Source organism: Sminthopsis crassicaudata, chromosome 1 (genome assembly GCF_048593235.1).
Source record: "Sminthopsis crassicaudata isolate SCR6 chromosome 1, ASM4859323v1, whole genome shotgun sequence".
In the NCBI taxonomy this organism is placed as follows: domain Eukaryota; kingdom Metazoa; phylum Chordata; class Mammalia; order Dasyuromorphia; family Dasyuridae; genus Sminthopsis; species Sminthopsis crassicaudata.
Window position 1 is genome coordinate 326,259,703 of NC_133617.1, and position 25,281 is coordinate 326,284,983.

Consider the following 25,281-nt stretch of genomic DNA (forward strand, 5'->3'; position numbering starts at 1 on the left):
AAAAAAAATTTTAAAGCATTTTCCCTTTAAAATTGACATGTAATATTGTGGTTATTACAATATTAATTTTTAAAATTGCTTGATTCAATTTTTAACAAACAGAAGTCAACAGCCATTTTTAGTAGAAGCTTAATACATGCTAGTTGAATGATTTACTTATAAAAATAGACCTATTTAATATCCTTGGCTAATTATCCAAAACATTTACAAAATCACAAGTCAGTGTTTGTACTTTTCTTATATGTGCTCACACACTGTAGTTGAGAGAAAAAAGATTTGTAATTAAGAGATTTGAGTTCTTGCTGTACCCCTTGTTAGCTTTCATCATCATCATGATCATTATTAATAGGTATACCCTAGGTAGGTCATGTAAAACTTCGTTTTCTTATCTGTAAAGCAATAGTAATGATGATGTGTGAGCTGACCACTTCACAGGATTTTTGTAAGGAGTTTTGTTTATTATAGTTATTTGTTTAGGTCTATTGGACTTTGAGTCGGAACACTTGGATTTTAAATCTGCTTCAGACATTTGTTAGCTAAGTGATACAAGCAAGTCCTCTAACTTCCATCAGCTTCCTATAAACCAAAAACAATAATAAGAAGCACCTACTACCAAAATTGTTGTAAAGATCACATGAGATAACACACATAAGTGCTATGCAATACCATAGTTATATAAATGCTATAATAACAAAACTGATAACTATTATTATTATTATTGCTACTACTAATTCTGTGAGGCCAAGGATTCTTCTATACTATTTAAACTTCCTGCCTTAACCAGAATATGGTATAATATTTTATCCACATTAACTTCTTAATAAGTCTTGAATTGAATTTAATCAATCATTTTGAATAAGTTGCATATTTTAAAATAAATACTTTAAACAGGAAAGACATTCATCCTGCTGATGAGTTTGCATAACTATAAGGAGGCAAGAGAGATGGCAGTTAAAAGGATATGCACTTGACTCAACATAACAGTATGAAATTTTAATTGAAAATTTTATGAAAAATTTTAAAGAAATGGAAACATTACTAAATGAAGAAATAGTTTGGTTTTCAGTTCTTTTTTGGCTTGGAGCAAGATTGCATCAGTGGTCACAAATAAAGATATTGAGCTAGAATTAAAACTTTCCATTCTTCTTCTTATGATACATGCAGTCTTTTAATTTATTTTTAACCATGTGTTAAAAATACAATACAATAAGATGGAGAAAAGAGTAAGGATCTACTTTTGTGAAATTTACAAGTGCTTCATTGAAGGCTCACTCAGAGGCATGGATTGAGTTTATAAGTTTGTCTTGGCTCTCAGTTAAGTGCTTGAAAATCTTCCAACAATATAAGTGCATCATATTGGAAAGAAGGAAATTTGCCTTATTAATGAATGTTGTAATATTAAGATTCAATCTTTCATCATTACAAAGAAGCTGCTAAATTAAGAATCCTGAGTTAGGGAAAGTGGCATTCCTTAGATAATATGCCAGCTGCACTCTAGAATAGAACCATAGAATTTCAGAGCTTGACAGAATCTTCAAGATCATCCATTTCCACTTTCTCATGTTACATTTGGGAAAACAGAATCAGAGAGGTAGGATGATGCCTTCAGAGGTACTACAGTCAGGAAGTAGTAGAACCAGGATTTAGAAATGCCGTTCTTTCCTCTAACCAAAAATAGCTGTCTTTCTGTTCATGAGACACTATGGCATAGTGGGGAAAAAATGCTGTAACTGGAGTTAGATGATCTGGATTCAAATCCTGGCTTTGCTATATAATATTTGTAGTATCTTGAGGAAGTTGGTTCTTTTCTCTATCTCAAGTTTCCTTATGTATGCTGAATTAGATGATGATCAAGATTATTCCAGATTTGAATTTACTGATCTGTTATGGAGAGTCAAAATGGATTGATATAAAAATATTATCAAATATTTGGAAATTAAAATGAGGCAACTAAGTGGCATTATTGATAGACCACTGTGTTCTGAGTTGAGAATATTTGTGTTTGAATCTGTACTCAGACATTTACTAGCTGTGTGACCCTGGAGAACTTATTTGAACCTCACTTAGCCTCAGTTTCTTAATCTATAAATTGGGGATAATAATAGTGCCTGCCTCACAAAGTTGTGAAAATCAAATAAGTTTATATATGCACAATGCTTTGAAAATCTTTAAGAGCTATGTGAATGTAGTCATTATTACGTAAAATCAGTGTGCATTATATATATATATATATATATATATATATATATATACACACACACATATATATATACACACACACACACACATATATATATATATATAAATGTAAAACCAATCCATATCAGCAGTCATTTTTAAAAATGATACTATATACAGTTTCTACTGCAAAACCAGCTTAAAGGATGGTTTAAAAAATATGGTGAAGATATGTTATGTGATACTTTGACCTGATTTTCCTAGAGCAAGTTTGTTATCTCTCAAGGGTTCATGTATTTTCTCTGATGTCATTATCTTGAGCTTCCATGCAGGTGTGTTCCCCTTACTTCTAGTTGCTCCAGTGGAGTTAGCTTTTATCAAGAAATATTTGCTACAGAGATACATTAACAAGCAGTGTAATTGTTTTCCCCAATACTTAGTGAAACCCTCCCCCTCACCCTTCCTCAGTCCCCCGGGAGAATAGACTTAATACAACTTTGCAGTATTCCTTCATCCAAGTTCATCTCTGGATTCAGCGTCCAGTGGACCCATGAGCCTGCATCTCTGTCGCTGCTGCAATGGGTCAGCCAGGTCACTTGGACTTCACTTCCCATCATTTGCATCATGCTTCAAATTGGGGAGCTGAAGACTGCTTACACTCCTGAGTAGGATTCCATCTCCTATTTCCTTTATAGATCTATGAAGCCTTAACAATGCTCTTAAGATTGCCCATTTTAACCATGTTCTCTGGGTACATCTTATAAATCCTAGTATATCATTTCCCTACTTGTGCACACATTATCTTGGCTCATGCATGTGCTCTCAATTGGAGAACATACCTCCTTTTTATCTCTCACACGCTCTTGTAAAACAAGACATCACGCAACTTAAAGACAAGATCATTTCTGGATGTTTATGAATTAATAAAAAAAAATCTGGTGACTGTAGTCTTAACTTTTGTTTTTTTTTCAAACACAGTTAAGTAGAAAAGTTAAGACAGGGGTAGAATAGACCCTTTCCTCCTATCAGGTTTTTTTTTTTTCCCCAGCACCTTCTTTCTTTTACTGTTAGGAGCACCAGATCCCTTGAAATAAATCATCCCATAATCACCCACCTCTTTACTGATTTATACAGACATTACCTCTTTGAGTTTTGAAAAAAGAAGCCTCAGGTGTCCTAGTCTTTGGCTTTCACAGTCGGCTGCAATTGGCTGCTCTTCTTTTTTCCTCTCTCTACATGTCTGTCCTCCACAGTTGGATAGGCGTTTGCCTTCTGTCAACACTCCAAACTCCCATTTCAGGGGCTGATCTCAGTTGGTTTCCTTTTTTTCCAAATTGGGAAGAGCTACAAATTCCATAGGGCTTTATGGTCAACCCACCCCTAGCCATGGGTAGTTATAAACATCTTGGGCAAAACCCTTGGATATAAATTAGTTTAATAATTGAAAGGTGAAAATCAAGTATGTGTTTAGGTGTATTGGATAATAATGAAAGTAGAAAAAAAGGAATTAGATGGACACATTTCAGAGAAATAAAACATGGGAAGACTGGAGTGGATTTATAGATTGGTTTCAAACTCAAATAAAAGTGGATCTCTACAGATTACAAACAAAAAAATTAACATAACCTATGTTGTATTTTTTTTTTGCTTTTACTTATTTTGTTAAATATTCTCAATTATATTTTCACTCAGTAGTAAGTTTGTCACCTGAGCTCTAAATGACTGAAATTCTTAATAGAAAGATAGTTATCTAATTATGAAATTCCTTTAGAGTTAGTTTTAGCATCTCTTAATCCCTACAGCTAAAAATTCTTTCTAATATTGGGCCAATCAAAGGCTGAAATTGATAAAAGTACTAAGCTTGGAATTGGGAAGACCAGAGTTCAAGTATTATCTCAGTCACTGTCTTTGAGATGGATGGATTAATCTATGTTTATCTTAGTTTCCTCATCTATAAAATGGGGTTATTGTGATGATCAAAAGTGACCATTTTAAAGTGTAATGTCTTGCACATAGTAAGTGATTTATAAATGTTGATATTTATTATTTTATTTTAAATATTATTATTTTAAAATCTTCATTATCATTATTATACTTATGCTGGTATCTGAATTGCTTCTGACTCATTCTCATTGAATGAAGTGAATAGCTAGCTGCCCTATTTCCTCAACCTTTATTTTTTTTCAGGCTATAATGATTCATTATATTATTATATCAATTATTATTTTATTATATCAATCAATAAGCATTTATTCAGTAACTGCTATTTGCTTGACACTGTGTTAGGCAATGTGTTTACAAAGAGAAAAATGAAACAGTTCCTTCTCTCCAAAGAATTTGTGTTCTATAAGGGGAAATAATGGAGATTTCTAAAATATTTTCTTTTAAATAAGTTTTTGTATCTGGAAAATACTTACCAAATAAACACAAGGTACTTTCAGTGGAAAATGGAGTTGGAAGGGGCCTTGTATAAAAGACAATTGGAGCTGTTCTCTGAAAACAGGGGTTCTCAGAGATAGAAGTGGAGAAGGAATCCATGCCAGAATGGGGGACAGCTTTTACAAAAGAATGAAAGCAAAGAGATGGAATGAATGTCATGTATAAGGAACAACAAATATGTCATTTAGACTGGAACGCAGAATGTGGGAAGATAAGTAATGTGTAATAAGCTTAAAAAAGTAGAATGGGGCCAACAGACGAGTTTGCCAGGCTGAAGAATTTATATTTCATTCTAGTGATTTGGCTATCATGGGAGCATTTTGAGCCTAGAGCAATATATGGGCCAGGTCTATGGATGTCATTTCAGGAAGACTATGGAGGAGGATAGTTTGGAGAAGGGAGAAACTTGAAGTAGAAAGGCAAATAAAAGAATATTTCAGTGATAAAAGGTTGAACTAAGATTGATGCTCTTGTCACTGGAGAGAGGAAGAGTTAGATGTAAAGCTATTGCAATTGAAAAAGTGATAAGACTTTGGCAGCTGATTGAATATGTGGGATCAAGTGAAGAGTTGGAAACCTTCAAGATTTTGAAATTGGGGGGGCACTCCTTCAGCAGAAATAGCAAAGTTTAGACTCCTAGTTAATTAAGTAACCTCTTATTAATTAAGCACCTATAAAATAGGTCTATATGGTGAGAATTATAACTTTTATCCCTATTTTATAGATAAGGTAATTGAGACTCAGAAACATTGTAAATTGCTTATTTTTATAGTAATAAGTGGCATATACCCTAAAGAGATCAAGAAAGAAGAAACTGTATAGACAAATATTTATAGGCATTATCTTTGTAGTCACAAAGAGTTAGAAGCTAATGATATATGCTTATCATTTAGGAAATAGCTAAAACAAATGACTTTGAACATAACAAAATATTTTTGCATTATAAGAAATGCTGAGAGGGAAGGACAAAGCTGGAAATACTTGTAGGAACTGATTATATAGTAAAATGTGCAGAATGAAGAGAACAATTATACACCACCACCTTTGTAAAAAAAAAAAAAAACAACAACAACTAAGAAAGACTTAATGCTCACAATGCTCAACCAGTTACTGAGGACTATTGCTGAACCATGATATACCCACCTCCTGAAAAAGATAAAGAGTGCAAAAGGAGACATGTATGGCCAGTATGAGAATCTGATTTTCTTGAACTTGCATATTTGATGTCAGTGTTTTGTTTTTCTTTCAGTAGGGCTATTGAGAAGTAGAATAAAGATAGTACTAAAGTTACCAAAAGCAAAAAAAATGTCATTGAAGTTATTTTTAAAAGTTTACAAAAGGCAACAGAAGAAAGTTTGGTTGGAGGTGAGGTGTGAGGCAAGAATAAGCAGAAAATCTTTAAAACCAATATTGAATTTATTACATATTAAAATATAATTAAAACTATACATTTGCATATTAGAGATATATAATTATATTTGTGTGTATATATATATATACACATATATATATATGTGAAATAAAAGTAACAAATTTTTTACTTCATGTACAATCTTAGAGTTTGCTTTTTAATGTGTAAATACTTGTCTGATTTGGTGTTAAGTCCAGAATAAAAAAATCAAAAAGAGAATGTCAATAATAATGTTTTTTAAATTAAAGAAAACCTAAAGTAATTAAAACAACAACCAAAATGACAAACCTGAGGTTTGAATTAGGTCTCCTCATTCCAAGTCTTCTATTTGTTATAGAAAAAAAAGTTCCTAGATGATACTAAAATGGATTTTTGTAATTTCAATAAAAAAGTACTGCTTTGATAAAGTTGTCTTTTCTTAGTTTTGGTTTCAATGTGAAAATAAACATCTTAAAATCAAAATAAGTTTGACCATTGTTTTAAAGAACCTGTTCTCAGACTTGTTACTTGGTTCTAAGAGGAAATTAGATTATCTTGTTTATTAGATTAGCTTTTCATAAAGATGTGATTTTAAGATATATTATATCATATTCTTTTGATGTTTTTAAAAATAGATACTTTGAAAGTAGATGTGAAAATATTTTTTAGGTATTGAAAGTGATTTGTTGTTGGATTTTTAAAATTGTTCCTGTTTTTAAAGTTTTCTTGCACTTTTTACTTTCATTTTCTTCCTTTCTTTGGGTGTTCTTGACTATAATTATTAGTTATTTAGCAATAACTTTAATTTCTTGAGAGTTTTTGTAGCGCTCTCTCTTGTAGAATAAAGGGGACCATTAGTTAGCAGCTTGGACCTGTGCAAATAGGGAGTGATGTTAATCCCATTCAAGATGCATAGAAGATCAGAACTTTAACATTAAGTGGCACGTGTCTGTTTTGGTGTTTAGCATTATTGTGATATGTATCTGTTTTAGCCATTTATGGAATTAGAGGGTTTATGTTTTAAAACCTGGTATGCTATTTTTAGCATTTGTGTATCTTTTTTAAAATTCTGAATACTTTGTTGCAGAAATTTAAAGTACACTAGCCCAAGCTATCCATTTCTCATTTTTCTCTAATATCCACCCCAGGCTGCGTGGCTTTGTCTCCTCTGCAAGCTTCAGTTTAGTTTCCCTTTACTATTTTCCCTCAATAGAATACGAAGCTACTTTTGGCCAGGGACTCCTTTTTTTTTTTTTTTTTTTTTTTTCCCCTTTTTGTACAATCAGTTCTAGAGGCAACTAGTCATCTGACTGACTGGATAGACTGTTGGGCATGAAATCAAGGGGACCTGAATTCAAATGTGACCTCATTTACTTACTAACTATGTGACTTTGGGCAAGACATTTAATCTCTATTTACTTTAATCCACTGGAGTAGAAAACGTCAAACTTCTTCAATATCTTTGCCAAGAAAATCTTTCATAAATGGTATGGTTCACTGGAACAGAAAGAATCAAGACACAAGTGAATACTCGAAAAGGCCAGGAAGTTCTGATGAATATGTACATAGAATTAATTCTTAGAATTCACAAAACTATGCAAAATTTCACAATAAAAATTAAAAATCACAGGCTTATTGGGGAAAAATGGGGTTAGGGGCACAACATTCAAATAAATTATCTGTAGCATATGAGAAAAGATAGGAACTTAATAAAAATGGTAGCATAGTTTTATACATGTAAAATGATTATACATGTAAAATAAAAATACTAAAATAAATAATGATGGCACCTGTAGCATTGGGCTGGTGTTTGGCCTGCATCCCAGTTCTCATGAGGTCTAGGCTGGCAAAGTCAAGAGCTCCTGCTTAGAATAGGGCCTGTGAACAGGTGGTGGGTTGGTGGAGAGAGTGTTTAGATTTTTCTTTTCCAACAATTCCTCCTGAACTAGAGATAATATAGTAATTATGGCATTTATTTTAAAGACCTAAAGTTTGATTTTGAAAGTGGGTCTTAGAATGGTTACAGTTTATGAGATACTGCTAAAGTACAACTTTCTGAGTTCTGAATGAAATTGCATAGCAAACTCAATATTTAGTTGTGCTCAAGTTGTTTCCTAATATATCAATTCTTTTGAAACGAATTTTTGTTTGTAAAACAAGTGTTCTAGCAGAACTACTAAGTTCTATTTGGATTCCTAGTGTTTAGCACAATGCCTGGCATATAGGAAGCATTTAATAAATACTTGTTGACTAGTCAGTTAATTTGGTATTCTTAAAAATGTTTTAATTATCTTATTCTAAAAACCACTATTTTTCCTTGCCTACCTAGTCTCTCAAATGATAAGTATGACTTTCAGACCCCCTGCCTATAAGATGTGCTCAGGGTACTGTCAGTAATTACTCGATTCCTGGTTCACAATAGTGCATAGGCTTTGTATTTTTTGATAATTATTCTCTAAATACATTCCTCTTTTCTGCTTACAGAGCCTTGTGGTATCATCCAGCAGTTAACTCAATCAGTTGGCATTTTATTACCCAAACGTATCATCAATCAATCAACAGGCATTTATTAAATATCAACTATATGCCAGGTACTGTAGTGCTGGGGATGGATATGTAATCTACAAACTGTAGAGTACTTGTGAAATATTTATTTCTGGGTTCAAAAAATATTAAAGGTTGGGGGCAGCTAGGTGGCACAGTGGATAGAGCACCAGCCTTGAATTCAGGAGGCCCTGAGTTCAAATATGGTCTCAGACACTTAACACTTCCTAGCTGTGTGACCCTGGGCAAGTCACTTAACCCCAGCCTCAGAAAAAGAAAAAAAAAATACTAAAGGTTGTAAAAGTTCTTCCATTTTACAAAGTATGTGGTTAACCTTTTCCACATTTTAAGGTCACCAAGTAAACCATTAGGCTGCAGAACTGTAGTACCATGTTAATATTTTTAACTGTTTTCCTAATTTCTTTAGGTCATAATCCATTTGCCTGATTTCTTTAATGAATGTCTTCTATTTCCCCTTGATCTTCACCCATTCTCTTTTCATTATTGTTTCTCTATGGGTTATGATTGTATATATTGGTTATTTCTTCCATTCTCTCATAAGCCTGAGAAAGTGAATCATTTGTTGTGACCAAAAAAAAAAAAAAAAAAAAAAAAAAAAAAAAAAAAAGCCATTAAGGGGAAAAAAAAATCCATTGGGTTACTTGGTCTGCCATTATATTCAGTAGTTTGCCTTTACATCCTCTGACTTCTTGCTAGAAGGAAGATAATTTTTTTTGTCAGATATATTGCCCATAAGAAAACCAAAGACTTTGCATTTTCAGAGTTGCTGTATAACCTATAAGTCATTTAACTTCTGTGGGCATTATTACCCTTTTATGTAAAATGGGGGTGGGGAACTAGATAATCTCTCAGGTTCTTTCTAATTCTAAATCTCCAATCCTAAAATAAAAGAGATATATATTAAGACTTTTTAGCTATCATATTTGTCATAAATATTTCCTACAAAATTTGATTTTTGTCTTGTTTTTGTTATAAATAATTTTTTGAAATTTTAGGATAATCAAGCACATCTGTCTTCTTAATATAACATGTATTTATTTATCTATTTTCCTTTCTATTTATATTTATTAAAGCTTTTTATTTTCAAAACATATGCATGGATAATTTTTCAACATTGACCCTTGCAAAACCTTGTATTCCAATTCCCCCCCCCCCTTCACCTTATTCTCTCTTGGATGGCAAGTAATATGTTAAACATGATAAAAATATATGTAACATGTATTTATTGAATAGAAAATGATTGTGTCCATTCCATATTCAAAATAATTTATATTATTCCATTTTCCTATCTTGTCTGAATTTCTTTTAATTGCCATGAAGCTATATTTCATATATTGAGGTAAATGTTATGAAGATGTAGGTTCAGTTCTCTTTTCTAGCAAATCATGACCAGTTTTTCTAATTATATTTGTTAATCATATGTATTTGGATTTCTGATATATCTATTTTACTCCTTTCATCATTTCTAGTCTTTGTTAAATATTAGATAATTTTTAAAACAATTGTATTTTGGGGGCAGAGGATATACACATAATATGCTTTTTAAAGCTTAGGTTAGAAGATATTTAAAAGATAATTATAGAAATAATACAATATATCAAATTTTATGGAATGCCACTGTTTTTATTCACTGAATTTTTATCACTGAATATGTCAATAAGAAATTAATTTGTAATGATGGTCTTTTGAGTATTCTGATAGTCAGGTAAGAGAAAGTATTGTGAGTATAGTTTTTCCATTTCTATGTTAAAATGTAGACACTCCAAAGGAATATCATATTAACCGTTATTAGCTTGATTTCTTCTCTATTGGGACAGATCCTCAACTTTCTCCTCTTTTTTACTTAAAACAGTCATTTTATTTTTCTTTGGTGTTATTAATTATTCTCAGCTCTTAGGATGACTTAAAATTTTTAGTTTTCTATTGTCTCCTGAGAATATTAAGGCAATGTACAAAACATCTTGTAAACATTAATTAGAATGAATTGCAGGATGGGTGAGCTTTCAGTAGTAAAAGAGGAATGAGCTCTTGAGTCCAGAGCTTAGGCTTTTGGTGGGGAAAGTAAGGTCTGGGGGGGATGTTTTGGTAGTAGTAGTAGGGAAGGGAGTTAGAGCAGAACAAAATAAAAAGCGTTGAACTTCTGAGAAAGGAAGAGGTTATTATATCAAAATGAAAGGGAAAAAGCCATGGAAGTAAAAGCCAAGAAGATATTGAAAAACTACTTTATTTTTTAAAAAGTTTTTATTAATTATAGATTTTTATTGACAACATCTGCATGGGTAATTTTTCAACATTGTCTCTTGCACTCACTTCTGTTCTGACTTTTCCCTTCCTTTCCTCCACCCCCTCCTCTAGATGGCAGGCAGTCTCATATATGTTAAACATGTTAAAGTATATCTTAGATACAATATATGTGTGCAGAACCATACAATTTTCTTGTTGCAAAAGAAAAATTGGATTCAGAAGGTAAAAACCTGGGGAAAAAAAAAGATGCAAGTAGTCGACATTCATTTCCCCCAGTATTCCTTCTCTGGGTGTAGCTGATTCTGTCCATCATTGATTAGATGAAACTGAATTGATTCTTCTCTTTGTCGAAGATATACAGAATATATCATCATACAGATCAGAATATATCCTCATACAGTAATGTTGTTGAAGTGTATAATGATCTCCTGGTTCTGCTCATTTCACTCAGCATCAGTTTATGTAAGTCTCTCCAAGCCTCTCTGAATTCATCCTGCTGGTCATTTCTTACAGAAAAATAATATTTCATAACATTCATATACCACAGTTTGCCCAACTATTCTCCAATTGATGGGCATCCATTCATTTTCCAGTTTCTAGACACTACAAAAAGGGCTGCCACAAACATTTTGGCACATACAGGTCCCTTTCCCTCCTTCAATATCTCTTTGGGACTTAAGCCCAGTAGTAACACTGTTAGATCAAAGGGTATGCACAGTTTGATAACTTTTTGAGCATAGTTCCATTGCTCTCCAGAATGGTTACCTGTTCACACCACCACCAACAATGCATCAGTGTCCCAGTTTTCCCACATTCCCATCCAACATTCGTCATTATCTTTTCCTGTCATATTAGCCCAAACTGACAGGTGTGTGGTGGTATCTCAGTTGTCTTAATTTGCATTTCTCTGATCAATAGTGATTTGGAACATCATTTCATATGAGTAGAAATAGTTTCAATTTCATCATCTGAAAATTGTCTGTTCATATCTTTTGACCATTTAGCAATTGGAGAATGGCTTTGATTTCTTATAAATTAGAGTTAATTCTCTATATATTTTGGAAATGAGGCCTTTATCAGAACCTTTAACTGTAAAAATGTTTTCCCAATTTATTGCTTCCCTTCTAATCTTCTTTGCATTAGTTTTGTTTGTATAAAAGCTTTTTAGCTTGATATAATCAAAATTTTCTATTTTATGATCAATTGTAATCTCTAGTTCTTCTTTGGTCACAAATTTCTTCTTCCACAAGTCTGAGTGGTAAACTATCCTATGTTCCTGTAATTTATTTATAATCTTGTTCTTTATGCCTAAATCATGAACTCATTTTGATCTTATCTTGGTGTTTAGTGTTAAAATTACTTTATTTTATAATATTTTTAGATGTAGATCTTACTGATCCCTTAATTGAAGAGCAAGATCATTTCTTTTCTTTAATTAAAATTATTTCTTGAATTTTATCTGGTTGATTGTCTGCCAGTAGTGAGGTGGGACCAGCTTGAACTAGTTATAGTTAGCAAGAAAACAGTTGTTAAATTTGCATAGTGAGCCATTTATGCCTTGAAAATTGTGAAATGCTATAAAACAGAACTTGGTTTATTTATTTTTTACTAATTATATAGACTTAAAAGTAATAATGGAAGTTAAACTAAACAAAGGTTCATATTCCATAGAATTTTTTAAAATGGAAAGCTGGTTGTTAAACATTGATCAGCATGCCACTGACCTCCCATATATCATAGCAAGCTCCTTGCTCCCTGAGTTGTTAAACCAACCCACACGTGCATAAATATATGTGAATAAACATATGTCATGAGGCAATTGGTGTTGAAGTTCAATATGAACTTACTTCCCTAATGCCTGAATATATATGTGGACCAAAAAACTGATTATGAAATGGAGTATTGCACTGAAGATCCCTTCCAATAGATGAGCAATCACCTGTTTGACATTCCCTGTGCCTTACTCAAGGGATAAGAATGTAGCATGGTAATGGGATTGGATTGGAATGAGATTGTTTCCATTCCTGCTAGTAATCACTAACAAACCTGTTATCAATAGGATCTAGGTTTCAAAGAATTGAACTTCACTGGAATCCAAAATCTTCATTTTCTTGTTATATATTACCTTTCATCAAAACATCTACTTATATCTTGAGAGTTAAGATGTTCTATTGCTACTTCAAGATGGTAATGAATCTCATTATTTAAGTGATGTGTGTGTGTGTGTGTGTGTGTGTGTGTGTGTGTGTGTGTGTGTGTGTGTGTGTAATATGAATGATATAAATAAAGCTATCTTCTATCTTTCAAAAGTATTTTATTTGAAATTAGGAGACAGGGAATAGACCTGTCCCTTCATTGGTATAAAGAACCACCAAGTTACGTTTACCAATGTAGAATGTGGCCTGAGTTTCCATCTCTGATTTTCATAGAATGGCAGTCCCTAAGCAAGATCTCTCCTTAGTGTTCTATGGGTACCCTAAGGAGCCTGTGTTTATTGTGATTTTAAAAAAGTTTTGGGATTTTGGGGTACTTAATTAATCGTATTAGCATACAGTTAATAAAAGGGGTCAGTGACAATCTTGAATGAAACTCACTCAATACTTATATGCCCTTGGAAGAGTGGATGGTTTCCTGCGTGAATGCCCATCAATTGGAGAATGGCTGAATAAATTGTGGTATATGAATATTATGGAATATTATTGTTCTGTAAGAAATGACCAACAGGATGATTTCAGAAAGGCCTGGAGAGACCTACATCAATTGATGCTGAGTGAAATGAGCACGACCAGGAGATCGTTGTATACTTCAACAAAAATACTATATAATGATCAATTCTGATGGATGTGGATATTTTCAACAATGAGATGAACCAAATCAGTTCCAATAGAGCAGTAATGAACTGAACCAGCTACACCCAGCAAAAAAAAACTCTAGGAGATGATTATGAACCATTACATAGAATTCCCAATCTCTCTAATTTTGTCTGCCTGCATCTTGGATTTCCTTCACAGGCTAATTTTACACTATTTCAAAGTCTGATTCTTTTTGTACAGCAAAATAACTGTTTGGACATGTATGCATATATTGTATTTAATTTATACTTTAACATATTTAACATGTGTTGGTCAACCTGCCATGGGGTGGGGGGAAGGAGGGGAAATATTAGAACAAAAGGTTTGGCAATTGTCAATGTTGTAAAATTACCCATGCAGATATCTGGTAAATAAAAACTATTAAAAAAAAAAAAAAAAGAGTGGGTGTTTTCCCTGAGGGTGGGCAATGACTCTGATTGGTTAACAATTAATGAGAAGAATTTATAGTCTTAGTAAGTAATTAATCATTAGATTTTTTTTTTTTCCTAATGAGGGACTGAGGGCTGTGACTTTGAGTATGTCTTTTACTTCCAAACCACCCCGAGCACTGGGTAGTCTACTCAAAAATTTTATCTCCACTCAACTAACACAAGAACACAATGGGCTTCCCCACCTCCGTGAGGTCTGAATAAGATTGAGAGAAAGTCAATCCAATCTCATTATCAGCAATGTCTTTCAGTAATTGGCTTGGCCTAATATGAGAAGATTTCAGAAAGGGATAAATCCTGTATCTCGCCAATATTTGGATTTTTTAATACTATCTCAGATCAAGCCCCTATTCTGGTGTCTTTTCTCAAGTGTTAACCATCAGTGATTGGTCCCTCAATGTCATTTAATAATTTTTACAGGAAAAAAAAAATCTAATTTTTAAAATCACTTTTATTTACCTTGAAGATATAGCAAAAATAGAAATTACAAAACATCATTCCTGCTGTACACTACCTCTTAACATCTTCCTCTACCCTTCCCCACATAGGGGCTCATATTTTCTCTTTTATCATCTTGTCCCCAAAAAGAGCAGATTCAAGCTTAAAGCAGTTTTTACAAAGTATTTGCCCACCAAGTTCACTTCTGAATGTGGTATAGCTACAAAATAAACTCTTCTGTTTCTGGTACCATTGCTCTGGGTCAGATAGATCACATCTTCAGATGCTATCTCATCCAAACTTGGACTCCAAAAAATTCCAGAATAGACTTGAACTTCTAGACTTTCAGCACTTAGTATTAGGACCTTTCAAAGCTCATAATCTTGTAGTCACTTAAAAACAGGAAAGATGAAACAACTGTGACAGAAGTAACATAAGGGCCATGTGTTAGCAGTGACCTTGGTAGGAAAATACCTACCTAGGTCTTACAGCAGGCCTTGCTTCCTAGCCCAAATGCAGCCTGGCAAGAAAGAGACTTGTTTTGGCTAGTTAGTAGCTTTTGGATGCACTCTACTTCCAGCTCTGCAGCCAACCAGAAGTGATTTATGTATATTTTGGCTCTCTTCCTAGCTTGTAGGTTGGGGAGAAGTGTGTGGTGGCTCTCACTTTTTTTTTTTTTTTAATTCATTTTTCCAAATTATCCCCTCCCTCCCTCCACTCCCTCCCCCCGATGACAGGTAATCCCATACATTTTACATGTGTTACAATATAACCTAGATACAATATACGTGTGTAAATCCCATTTTCTTGTTGCACATTAATTATTAGCTTCCGAAGGTATAAGTAACCTGGGTAAATAGACAGTAGTGCTAACAATTTACATTCACTTCCCAGTGTTCCTTCTCTGGGTGTAGTTATTTCTGTCCATCATTGATCAACTGGAAGTGAGTTGGATCTTCTTTATGTTGAAGATTTCCACTTCCATCAGAATACATCCTCATACAGTATTGTTGTTGAAGTGTGTATAGTGATCTTTTGGTTCTGCTCATTTCACTCAGCAACAGTTGATTTAAGTCTCTCCAAGCCTCTCTGTATTCCTCCTGCTGGTCATTTCTTACAGGTGGCTCCCACTTTTCATTCCTGGGTATAATCTGGAGCAGTGGTTTCAAACTCAACTAAAAACAATTCTTGGGACCTCATATTAACTTAGAAAACCACAAATTAACATTTTTTGTGTTATATTTTTATTTATTTTGTTAAACATTTCCCAATTAGACTTTCATCTGGTTCTGACAGGGAGTTTTGCCACAGCTGCAGTCATTGCAAGTCCCAAGTTTAACAACTCTCACCTGGCACAGTGGAGCACATGTAAAAGCTGCTTCATGTGTATTTATTGACTTGCTGATTGATTGAAAAGAGAGAGCTCCTTAGAAACCAGGGACAAATAAACAATATTGAAAATATTAACAGGTTCTCTACTCTTTGCATATTGCTTTCTGGGATTATATCTGGTTCCTGCTTGGCTGAAAGAGGCTTTTTACATCCTTAATTTGACTCTGTTGCCTGTGCTTAAGCAACTGCGATGTTAGAATCATAGTTTATCATAGAATCATATTAAGGGAACAGTATCATTTTTTTTCTTCGAAGATTTTTTATTTGATTGATCTTCATTCATATGCCCTTTTTCCTTAATTTACTATGACCTCAGTAAAGCAAGATTTTCCTCTCAGAGAAAACTGTATACACATGAAATTATATATATATTATGTGCTATTGGTATTATAGTCCAGACTGAACTTACTTTTCCATGGAGTAGAAATAAAGGGAATCATTTTCAAATTATTTTCAGTAGGCAGTTACTGTGCAAGTATACAAAGCTGATGGTGCACTGGATAGAATGGTGAGCCTAGATTTTACCTCAAATTAGGTTCAAATCTATAGTAACCAAGAATTTGGGCAACTCATTTAATCTGTTTGCCTTAGTTTCCTTCAATGTAAAATGGATATAATAATATATAACATTATATGTAATATTGTAATAATAGTGTCTTCCTTGAAGAGTTGTTACGAAGATCAAATGAGAGAAAAGTTGTTAAAATCATTTGGATACAATGACTGACACATAGTAGTTGTTATAAATGCTGATTTTTCCCCCCTTTTTCTGCCCCCCCAAAAAAGCAAACCTTAGGGCTTATATGAATTTCCCGAGTAGCCAAAAAAAGGGTGCTATATTAGAGATTAAAGCAGTTTTTTAAAAACTTTGTTCTAGATGACTTATATTAGCACTGAATTATATCCAAAACTCAACTTCATTTCTGCAAAAGACATGAGTACTTTCATTCTGTGGGAAGATTAATTTGCAAATTATTCATAGGCTTAGAGTCAAGCTTTAGCCTTCCCATTCATTTTATGTCATCTTAATGCTATATATGTGATTATTCTATAAAGAAAACATTAATTATGTTATAATGAAGACAAGTGATTTTCCTTACAGCAAATTGGCAAGTTCTCCAAGACCAAGACTAATCGATTCATGGTAAGCAATTCAAAAAGTCTCACTTCTTAGTATGAGAAGTAAGAATGGGAAACAACTCCATAAACCATATCAGGAAGCCTTGATACCATTGGTTTCTGAAACCACATTTAAAATTGTGAATAATATTGAATTTTAATCTAAGAATCTCAAACATTTAAGTGCCTGCTTTGTATAAGGTACTGCACTGGATCCTGGGGATACAAGAAAAAAAAAAAGAAGCAGGCTCTACCTTCACAGAATTTACTAGGAATAATTTTAAATTTATTTTCAGCAAACAGATAGTAAACATGGGCAAACAATAGAACTGAATTAAAAATAATATAATATAATTTCAAAAGTCAGTAGTTTAAGATTATTGTTAAACTATTTAAAAGTTTAAGATTATTGTTAAACTACTTAAAATGTTTTGAAGAATGTACTTTTTAGAAAAGATCTTTATATACTTGATTTAAAATATTGTTTAATAGTTTATCAAACTAAACATTTACCAAAAGCCCAGTTGCATGCAAGGCATTGTAATAGACTTGAGGGACATTTGAAGGTAATATTTTCTCAGAAAGATTTTGTTTATATTAGGAAAGCCAAGACATATGCAGACAGTTCTTACTTTACATAAAGTCACATTATAGAAATGTGACTTTATGTAAAGAATTCTGAAAGAAATCAGCATTCCAAAAAACTCTTATATTAACTTTACAATGCAGCTCCTTCTCTTTCTTCCTTTCTGTGCTCTTGCCCTAGGGCTTGCATGCTTTGTGGCCTCCCACCTCTCCACCCCTCCAAAAAAAAGCCCTAAAGAAACCCTTCGAGTGAAAGTAGAAAATGGACTTTTAGAGATATTACTGCTGCCACATGGGAGCTTGCCTTGAGACCTTGGACTCTGAGAAGGGCTTCTTTTTGCTACCCAGCTGAGTGACTTGCCCAGTTTTATAGGGAGTCTGTCTGCAAAGAGTTCTTCAACCTACTACTTATATCTGTATAAGGTCCCTATGTGTCCTGGAACTATGTGCTGGCCACCTCCCTCCTCAGGAATCCTTTGCTTTCTGCCCTCCTTCCTCACTTCCTGAGCAAATTAAATAAAAATCTTTTACTTATATATTTGCATTAAACTAGAACCTTGTATGTAGTCAGTATTCTTACAGTTATAATTTGCAAATATTTAAAACTAAAACTAATTTTTAAATTTTTTCAAGACATTTTCATATCATGCAGGTTGACATAAACCCCCTTTTGTTGGACATATGGTAAACTATCCAAAGTGAATGTTATCCACAGTTCGTAAATAACTATTATAGGAAATAATGAGATGTACATATGAGAAAGGTACAACCCTCATACTATTAGAGTTCAGAGAAGAATGAAAGCTTATTTCTGGTCAGGAGAATATGGGAAGACTTCATGTAGGAGGTTATATTTGAGTTAAGGCTTGAAGATTTCAGTAACAGGAGGTTTGAGAAAAGAAACTGATATTCTAAGCTTGGGGAACAGTATGAACAAATTAATATGAGCATTCATTCTGAAATATGGTTTAATAAGGTGATATAGTTTGGATTTACACCTTAGATTTAATAATATTCAATGTCTTGCCAGCCTACTAATGTACAAATCACTAAGATTTTTGATAGTTTCACAAAAGAGAGGAAATTTTTTAAGGCTTATCAGGAAACTCTAATGAACATTCCTTTTCATTAGCTGTCTACTAGCTGTTGTTGCAAATCACAGGATATGTTAGGAAATAGCTGCCAGAATTCATTGCTTTCTTGTTGATTGGAGGTAACTTTGAAATTTAGGCTCATGATAATGAAGGACAGATGCAGTGTGTATCATTATGTGTACAGGGGATGGAATGGGAGACAGGGGTCTCTGATGGAGATGAGGCTGTTTGAAGTAGCAGGACATGAGCTAAGTACTACTGGAAGAGTGGTTAGTTTTTGACCTTTACTTTTATCTGTCTCACAAAGTCCCAGTATTAGATTACAAAACATGTTCTGGAAATTATTTGCAGAGGGCATGAGTCTCTTTTAGTGACAACTTATTTCTGGATGTTCAGTGCAGATGTCTGGACTGTGATGACATTCAGGGGTGTGTTTCCTAGCACATCATCTGATTAGTCATTGAGTTCTAAGGAATTCCCTGGCTAGTTTCCTAGCAGACACGTGAGTGTATCAGAAAAATAACTGCTTATTTCCTTTGGCCTCTTTTCAACACAGTAAAGGCTTCCCTTTCCCTCCTTTACACTTTGTTCTTCCCTATTTTTGTTATTCCATGGAGCTATCTGAGAAATAAAATGTTGTATTCCATTGAAAGGTCTCTGCTTCTAAATCACAAAGATTTGGTGCGTTTAACTAAATGCCTTTAGATGCCTTAAACTCTGCTATAGGAGACCTGGGGTTTGGGCCCTCTCCTGAAAAATCTTGGAAAGCAGAGTGTTGAGTGTATTAAGTTCTATAAATATATCCTTTCCTCCCCACACCCTTTTTTCTTTATCTATGTGTCTCTGTGTGTGTCTTTCTGCCTCTCTCTCTCTTTCAATGTTTGTGTTTTCTCTAGTGTTCCTGGGGTTTTAGGAAAATAGTGTCCATTACATTGTGTTTACTAAGTTCATTTAAATGCCCATGGAATTATATTTGGTGCTATAATTATATGTAACTACACATACATTTTATATCATATGTAAGCAACTCCTTCTAACATTTTTTAATAGGATGATGGCAGGTAAAAATATTTTAATGTACTTAAATATTTTAATTATTAAAAATGAAAACAACTCTTAGAAGGTAACATGGCAGTGAAATCAAGCTCCAGTGACCTAAAATAGTCATATTACATGTGTTTTCTGGGCCCAAGAGCTCTTGTTATTTAATGATGTTGAGAGCTTTTCCTTAGCAAACGAGAGATAAAATTCTGTTTGCTTTTGAGGAAGGGGAAGAATTAGAAGCTCTCAAGACCCTCTTTGGCAATTCTGAGAAGTTTGATGATTTCAAATTCTGCAAATTCCTGGTTTGAAGGGACTGGCTGAATTATATGATAATAATCCTTAGAAAACAAAACTAGTGTAATACTCATTTACAGCATAGTCTGCTCCCTCTTGATTCTCCTGTTTCCAGTCTAACCATTCCATCCCACATATCTCCTTTGTTTCATCATCACACATACTTTAACTGTGGGTGTACCCCAAGGTCCTGTTCCTAGGCTCTCTTTTATTCTTCCTATAATCAGTTTAATTGTCATTTTTATGCTGAGAACTCCCATATTCCTATATGTAGTCCTTGTCTCTCTCAAGCTCCAGACTCATAGATTTGTTTAGTCATTTCAGTTATGTTCAACTTTGCATGGCCCCATTTTGGGATTTTCATGGCAAAAATATTGGAGTGGTTTGGTATGATCTTCCCCAGCTCATTTTACAGATGAGGAAACTAAGACAAATAGTGACCATTTCAAACCCCATGTCCCAGAGACATTTCAAATTCAACATGTCCAAAATCAAGTTTCATTTCTACATTCTTGATATTTATATAGTCATTTCTCAAGTTCAGACACCTTTCTGTTGTGATACCCTCCAATGGGTAGCCCTGCCTAAAATAACCTCATCTTAAACAAACATATTCTTCTCAGAGATGGTAAAAAATATTTTTTAAGTGCAAATCTGACCATATCAGTAACCTAGTCAGTAAAATCCAATTGTTTTCTACCCCCTTTAAGAACAAGTATAAACTTGCTTTAATTTTAAAACCCTTTGCAACTTTCCCTTTACCTATTTTCTGTTTTAGTATTCATCAGTCTTCTTTTTGTACTCTCTGATCTAGTCTTGCTTTTCTTCTACACGTTGTATATCCATCTGCATTTGCACTGATTGTTCCCCATGGAATTCCACTTTTTAGAATTCTTAGTTTCCCTCAAATTTGCTCAAAGGACACCTGCATAAAGCCTTTCTTGATTCCCACCCACCCCATTACACCCCCAACTTCTAATGCTCTCTGACAAAATTTACATTGTATTTATTTGCTATATATGTTTTGTATGTACTTATATCCATGTTGTCTCCCCTAAAAGAATATAAGACCTCGGGGTCAGGGACTTTCATTTCTTTTTCAGCAGCTTCTAACAGAATTAGAATTCGTTAAATTCTTTTTGATTTTCTTAGTTTTTAAAATTCATCATTAGTTATAATCCCTACACAAATAATTTTTATACTTTTTAATAAAGTAAAATCTCTTTTCAGGCCTCATAATTAAGAACAGTTTGTCAAGTGGATTTTATTTTAATATTATTTTCTCATAAGTCATTTTCTGTTTGACCCATTCTAATTTTCAGTATGCTTGTTTCTTGTAGAAAATTTTAAGCTTTTAAGGTTTATTTTTGTTCTAATGCACTCATTCTCCTTGATGATCTTTCCTTCTAATTCTGTTATCTCTTATTAATTTCTTCCTGTTGCCCTTATAGTACTTTGTGTCTGAGATGCTGTGTTGGGTTCTATAATGTTCTCTTTTCTCTAAGTCATGAAATCGTTCTCTGGGAAGCAGGTTTCTTGAGGGAGCTTCTGGAGACAACCTTCCTTTCAGTTCTGTTCAATAATCCCAAAATGCAGTTAAAGTCCTTTACTATCTCTTTCCAAATCTTATCTCCAGATCCTTTATTTTGTCCTTCAAAGTCTTGAATCTTTTCATGGGGTCCAGTTAGCTTCACTCTCTAGTTCCCTCTGAAGCCAAAGCCTCCAGCCAGCATGAAGGTAGACGTGGGAATGAATCAGACTCTGCTTCCAAAAGTGTGGGATTATGGGCTTCTGTATGCTTGGCCTGAGAGATTCTTGCTTATATGGTGCACACTGAGTATACACCAATCATTTCATCACTAGGAAACCATTATTTATTGTAGGATTAAATCAATACTAAATTAGATTTAATCATTGTCTCTTCAATTCCACTCAGTACCTTGTTTCAAGTTCTGGCTCATTACATCTCCTTGTAGGATCAAATCAATTGTGTCTATTCATTCCAGTGACTTAGCACCTTGTAAAAATCCTAATAAGGTTCACTCTACCTGGTTGCAGAATCTAAGGCAGATTTCTTGAACTCTACTCCAGCAGAGATCTGCAGAGACCCATGACACAAAAAAAGGCAAAGAATCCCTTCTTTAGAACAAAGGAACTAGTCCCACAGTTTATAGGACCAGAAATTATTAGAGTTGAATAGAACCTCATAATTCCATTTAACCTCATCATTTAAAAGAGAAGGAAACTGAAGTCTAGATGAGAAAAGTGGCTTGCCCCAAAGTGACACAAAGCCAAATGGATAACTTTTTTTTTTTTTTTTCCTGAGGCTGGGGTTAAGTGACTTGCCCAGAGTTACACAGCTAGGAAGTGTTAAGTGTCTGAGACCAGATTTGAATTCAGGTCCTCCTGAATTCAGGGCTGGTGCTCTATCCACTGCGCCACCTAGCTGCCCCCCCCCTTTTTTTTTTTAATGGATAGAGCTCTGAGACATGAACTCCCATTCCATTGCTTTTCCCATTATACAGTGTTTCTTTCTTTTGTTTTGTTTCTTTTTGTCTTATTGTTTTATTTTATTTTTATTTATTTTTATACCCTTGTACTGCATTTTAACTTGAAGCTACTTCCAAGTACAAGACGAAAGAGTAGTAGATTTCATGACAAAGGAGTATGTCTGCTATCCTTTATCAGTGTGATTGATTCCTTGGAAGAAAGGAGGATAATAAAGTGCCATTATTTGAAGAGGTTGTTTATTTTTATTGCATGTGTAGAGTGAATGGACTGATGACTACAATTAGGTCATGAGTTGCACAAATAATGAGTTCCTCTTGAGTTTTTGCATATGCTCAAATGTGTACTATTTGAAGTTATAATTATATTTAAATATAGCTCAATGGAAATATGCCGTGTGAATTTGAATATCTTTATTACTTCAGGAGATTAATTACTTTGTATACAACAACAATAATAAAAATAACTTTGTAAGATTCATTTGACCGTCAGAACAACCTAGTGACCCATAGGTGTTATTAGTTAGTGCAAAGACCCAACTACAGATCCAGTAATCTTTCACTTTTACCTTCCTGACCCTCACAGTTGCTAGTATATTTCCTTTAAATACCTTGTATATATTTTGTATTTATTCCTTATATACCTATACATGTACACATTGCCTCTCTTAATAGTTTCTTGAGAGCAGACCATTTAATTTTTGTATCCAGTATCTAGTACATAGTAGGTACTAAATAAATTAAGTTTCATTTTACAGTTGAGTAAATTGAAGGTCAGAGAGGTTAAGTGACCTGTCTTATTATCAGGAAAAGCTAGTGTCTCAGATAAGATTTGAGCCTATGACTCACTTCTAGTATTCTGTTATGACACAGTATCTCTAGTATTTAGAAGAATATTTGCTTTTTTAGAAAAGAGAGATTGCAATATCATGTTCAAGTGAAATGCTTGACATTTATAAATTAACAAAATTGTTATTTATTATTCCCATTTTAGAACCAACTATTAAAAATTATGAAAGGAGACTAATATGACTTAAGTTTAAATATTCATGATGCTACTGAAGTGTAGAAATATCCTGGGCATCTCTTTATAATTGATTCACACATCAGCACATGATTTTTTGAACTCCATTAAGTTGACTGAAATAGGTGTATTACTTTTTCCACTCTTCCCATATCCTTTCCAGGGATGAATGTAGTTCAAGCCAAGAATACTCAAGAACTGTGCGCTAGAAAGCTTCAGGAAGAAAAATAACCCTTGGTGGAACACTCTCCCTTCTCCTTTCTCCATTCCCACTCTTCTGCAACTCCTGTTTCTTTACGTTGCTTTAAATCAGTAATTAACTCATGTTTGAAGTATTAAAAGTATGGGCAGATGTTGCCACACTATCATAGGAAGTCAAATCTAGACAATTATTCTAATGTCTAATATCTAATGTCTAAGACATTATATAGTCTATAGACATAATATCTAATGTCTAAGACAATTATTCTAATGTCTGCTTAGTACCTTAATGAGTAAGTCAAGCATAGAACTATACAATAATAAATTTCTTGACTTGAACTATTTCGATAATAACTAACTTATCCATACCTATGACTCCACTGATGAAGGAAATTCTCACTATAGATACTCTCTTCACTCATCTAGACTGATATGTCTGCATTTTATAATTGTAAATTTGACAGAAGCTTCTGGATGAGTGAAAAAGTAGAGCACTAAGCCTGGAGCCATTGAAGCTTGAGTTCAAATTGGGCCTTAGATATATAACTAATTGTATGGCCCTGAGCAAGTCACTTAACTTCCATTTACTTCAATTTCTACAACTGTAAAATGGAGATAATAATAGCATATATCTCTTAGGATTGTTGTGAGGATCTTAAAAAAATTTTGTAAAGTGCTTGGCACAGTACTTGTCATATATAAGGACTACATAAATCCCTATTCCCTCCCTACTACATAGAATTATCTGATATATATATATATATATATATATATATATATATATATATATATATATACACACACACACACACACACACATTATATACATATATATAACGTATATATATATACATACATACACACACACACACACACACACACACAGTGATTTGGCCTCAATCACATAGTTAATATGTGTCAAAACCAGGTTTAAAACCCACATATTTTAAAATTATTTTTCTCAATTACAAGTAAAAGCAATTCTTAGCATTTATTTTTTCAATTTTAAATTTCTGAATTCTCCTTCCTCCCCCACACCCTTCCTTCAAAAGGGAAACAATTTGATTTACATTTTACATGAACAATCATGCAAAACATTTCTATATTATCCATGTTTCAAAAGAAAGGCCCAGGAAGCTCAAGAAAAATAAAGAAAATGAAAAAGTTTACTTCAATCTGGATTCAGACTCCATTAGTTCTTACCTTGGAGGTGGATAGCATTTTCATCATAAATCCTTTGGAATTGTCTTGGATGATTGTTTTGCTGAGAATAGCTAAGTAATTTGCAGTTGATCATCGTATAGTAATGCTGTTGATGTGAACAATGTTCTTTTGGTTCTGCTCACTTCACTTTGCATCAGTCTTCCCAGGTTTTTCTGATAACTTCCTGCTTGTCATTTCTTATAACAAAATAGTCTATCATAATCATAAACCACAACTTGTTTAGCCATTCCCAGACCGATGAG

General features: G+C 33.5%; 1 protein-coding gene across 3 annotated transcripts in view; it reads left to right on the plus strand.

Moving 5' to 3' along the window:
* Nucleotides 1-25,281, plus strand: part of RETREG1 (reticulophagy regulator 1) — a 171,069-nt gene that overhangs the window by 80,538 nt on the left and 65,250 nt on the right. The window contains exon 4 of one of the 3 annotated variants that reach the window (XM_074279101.1): nt 17,050-17,091. The exons of the other annotated variants lie outside the window; for them this stretch is intronic. Coding sequence (XP_074135202.1) covers nt 17,050-17,091 — 42 coding nt within the window. The remainder of the gene's footprint in view (nt 1-17,049; nt 17,092-25,281) is intronic. 3 annotated transcript variants of the gene reach the window in all.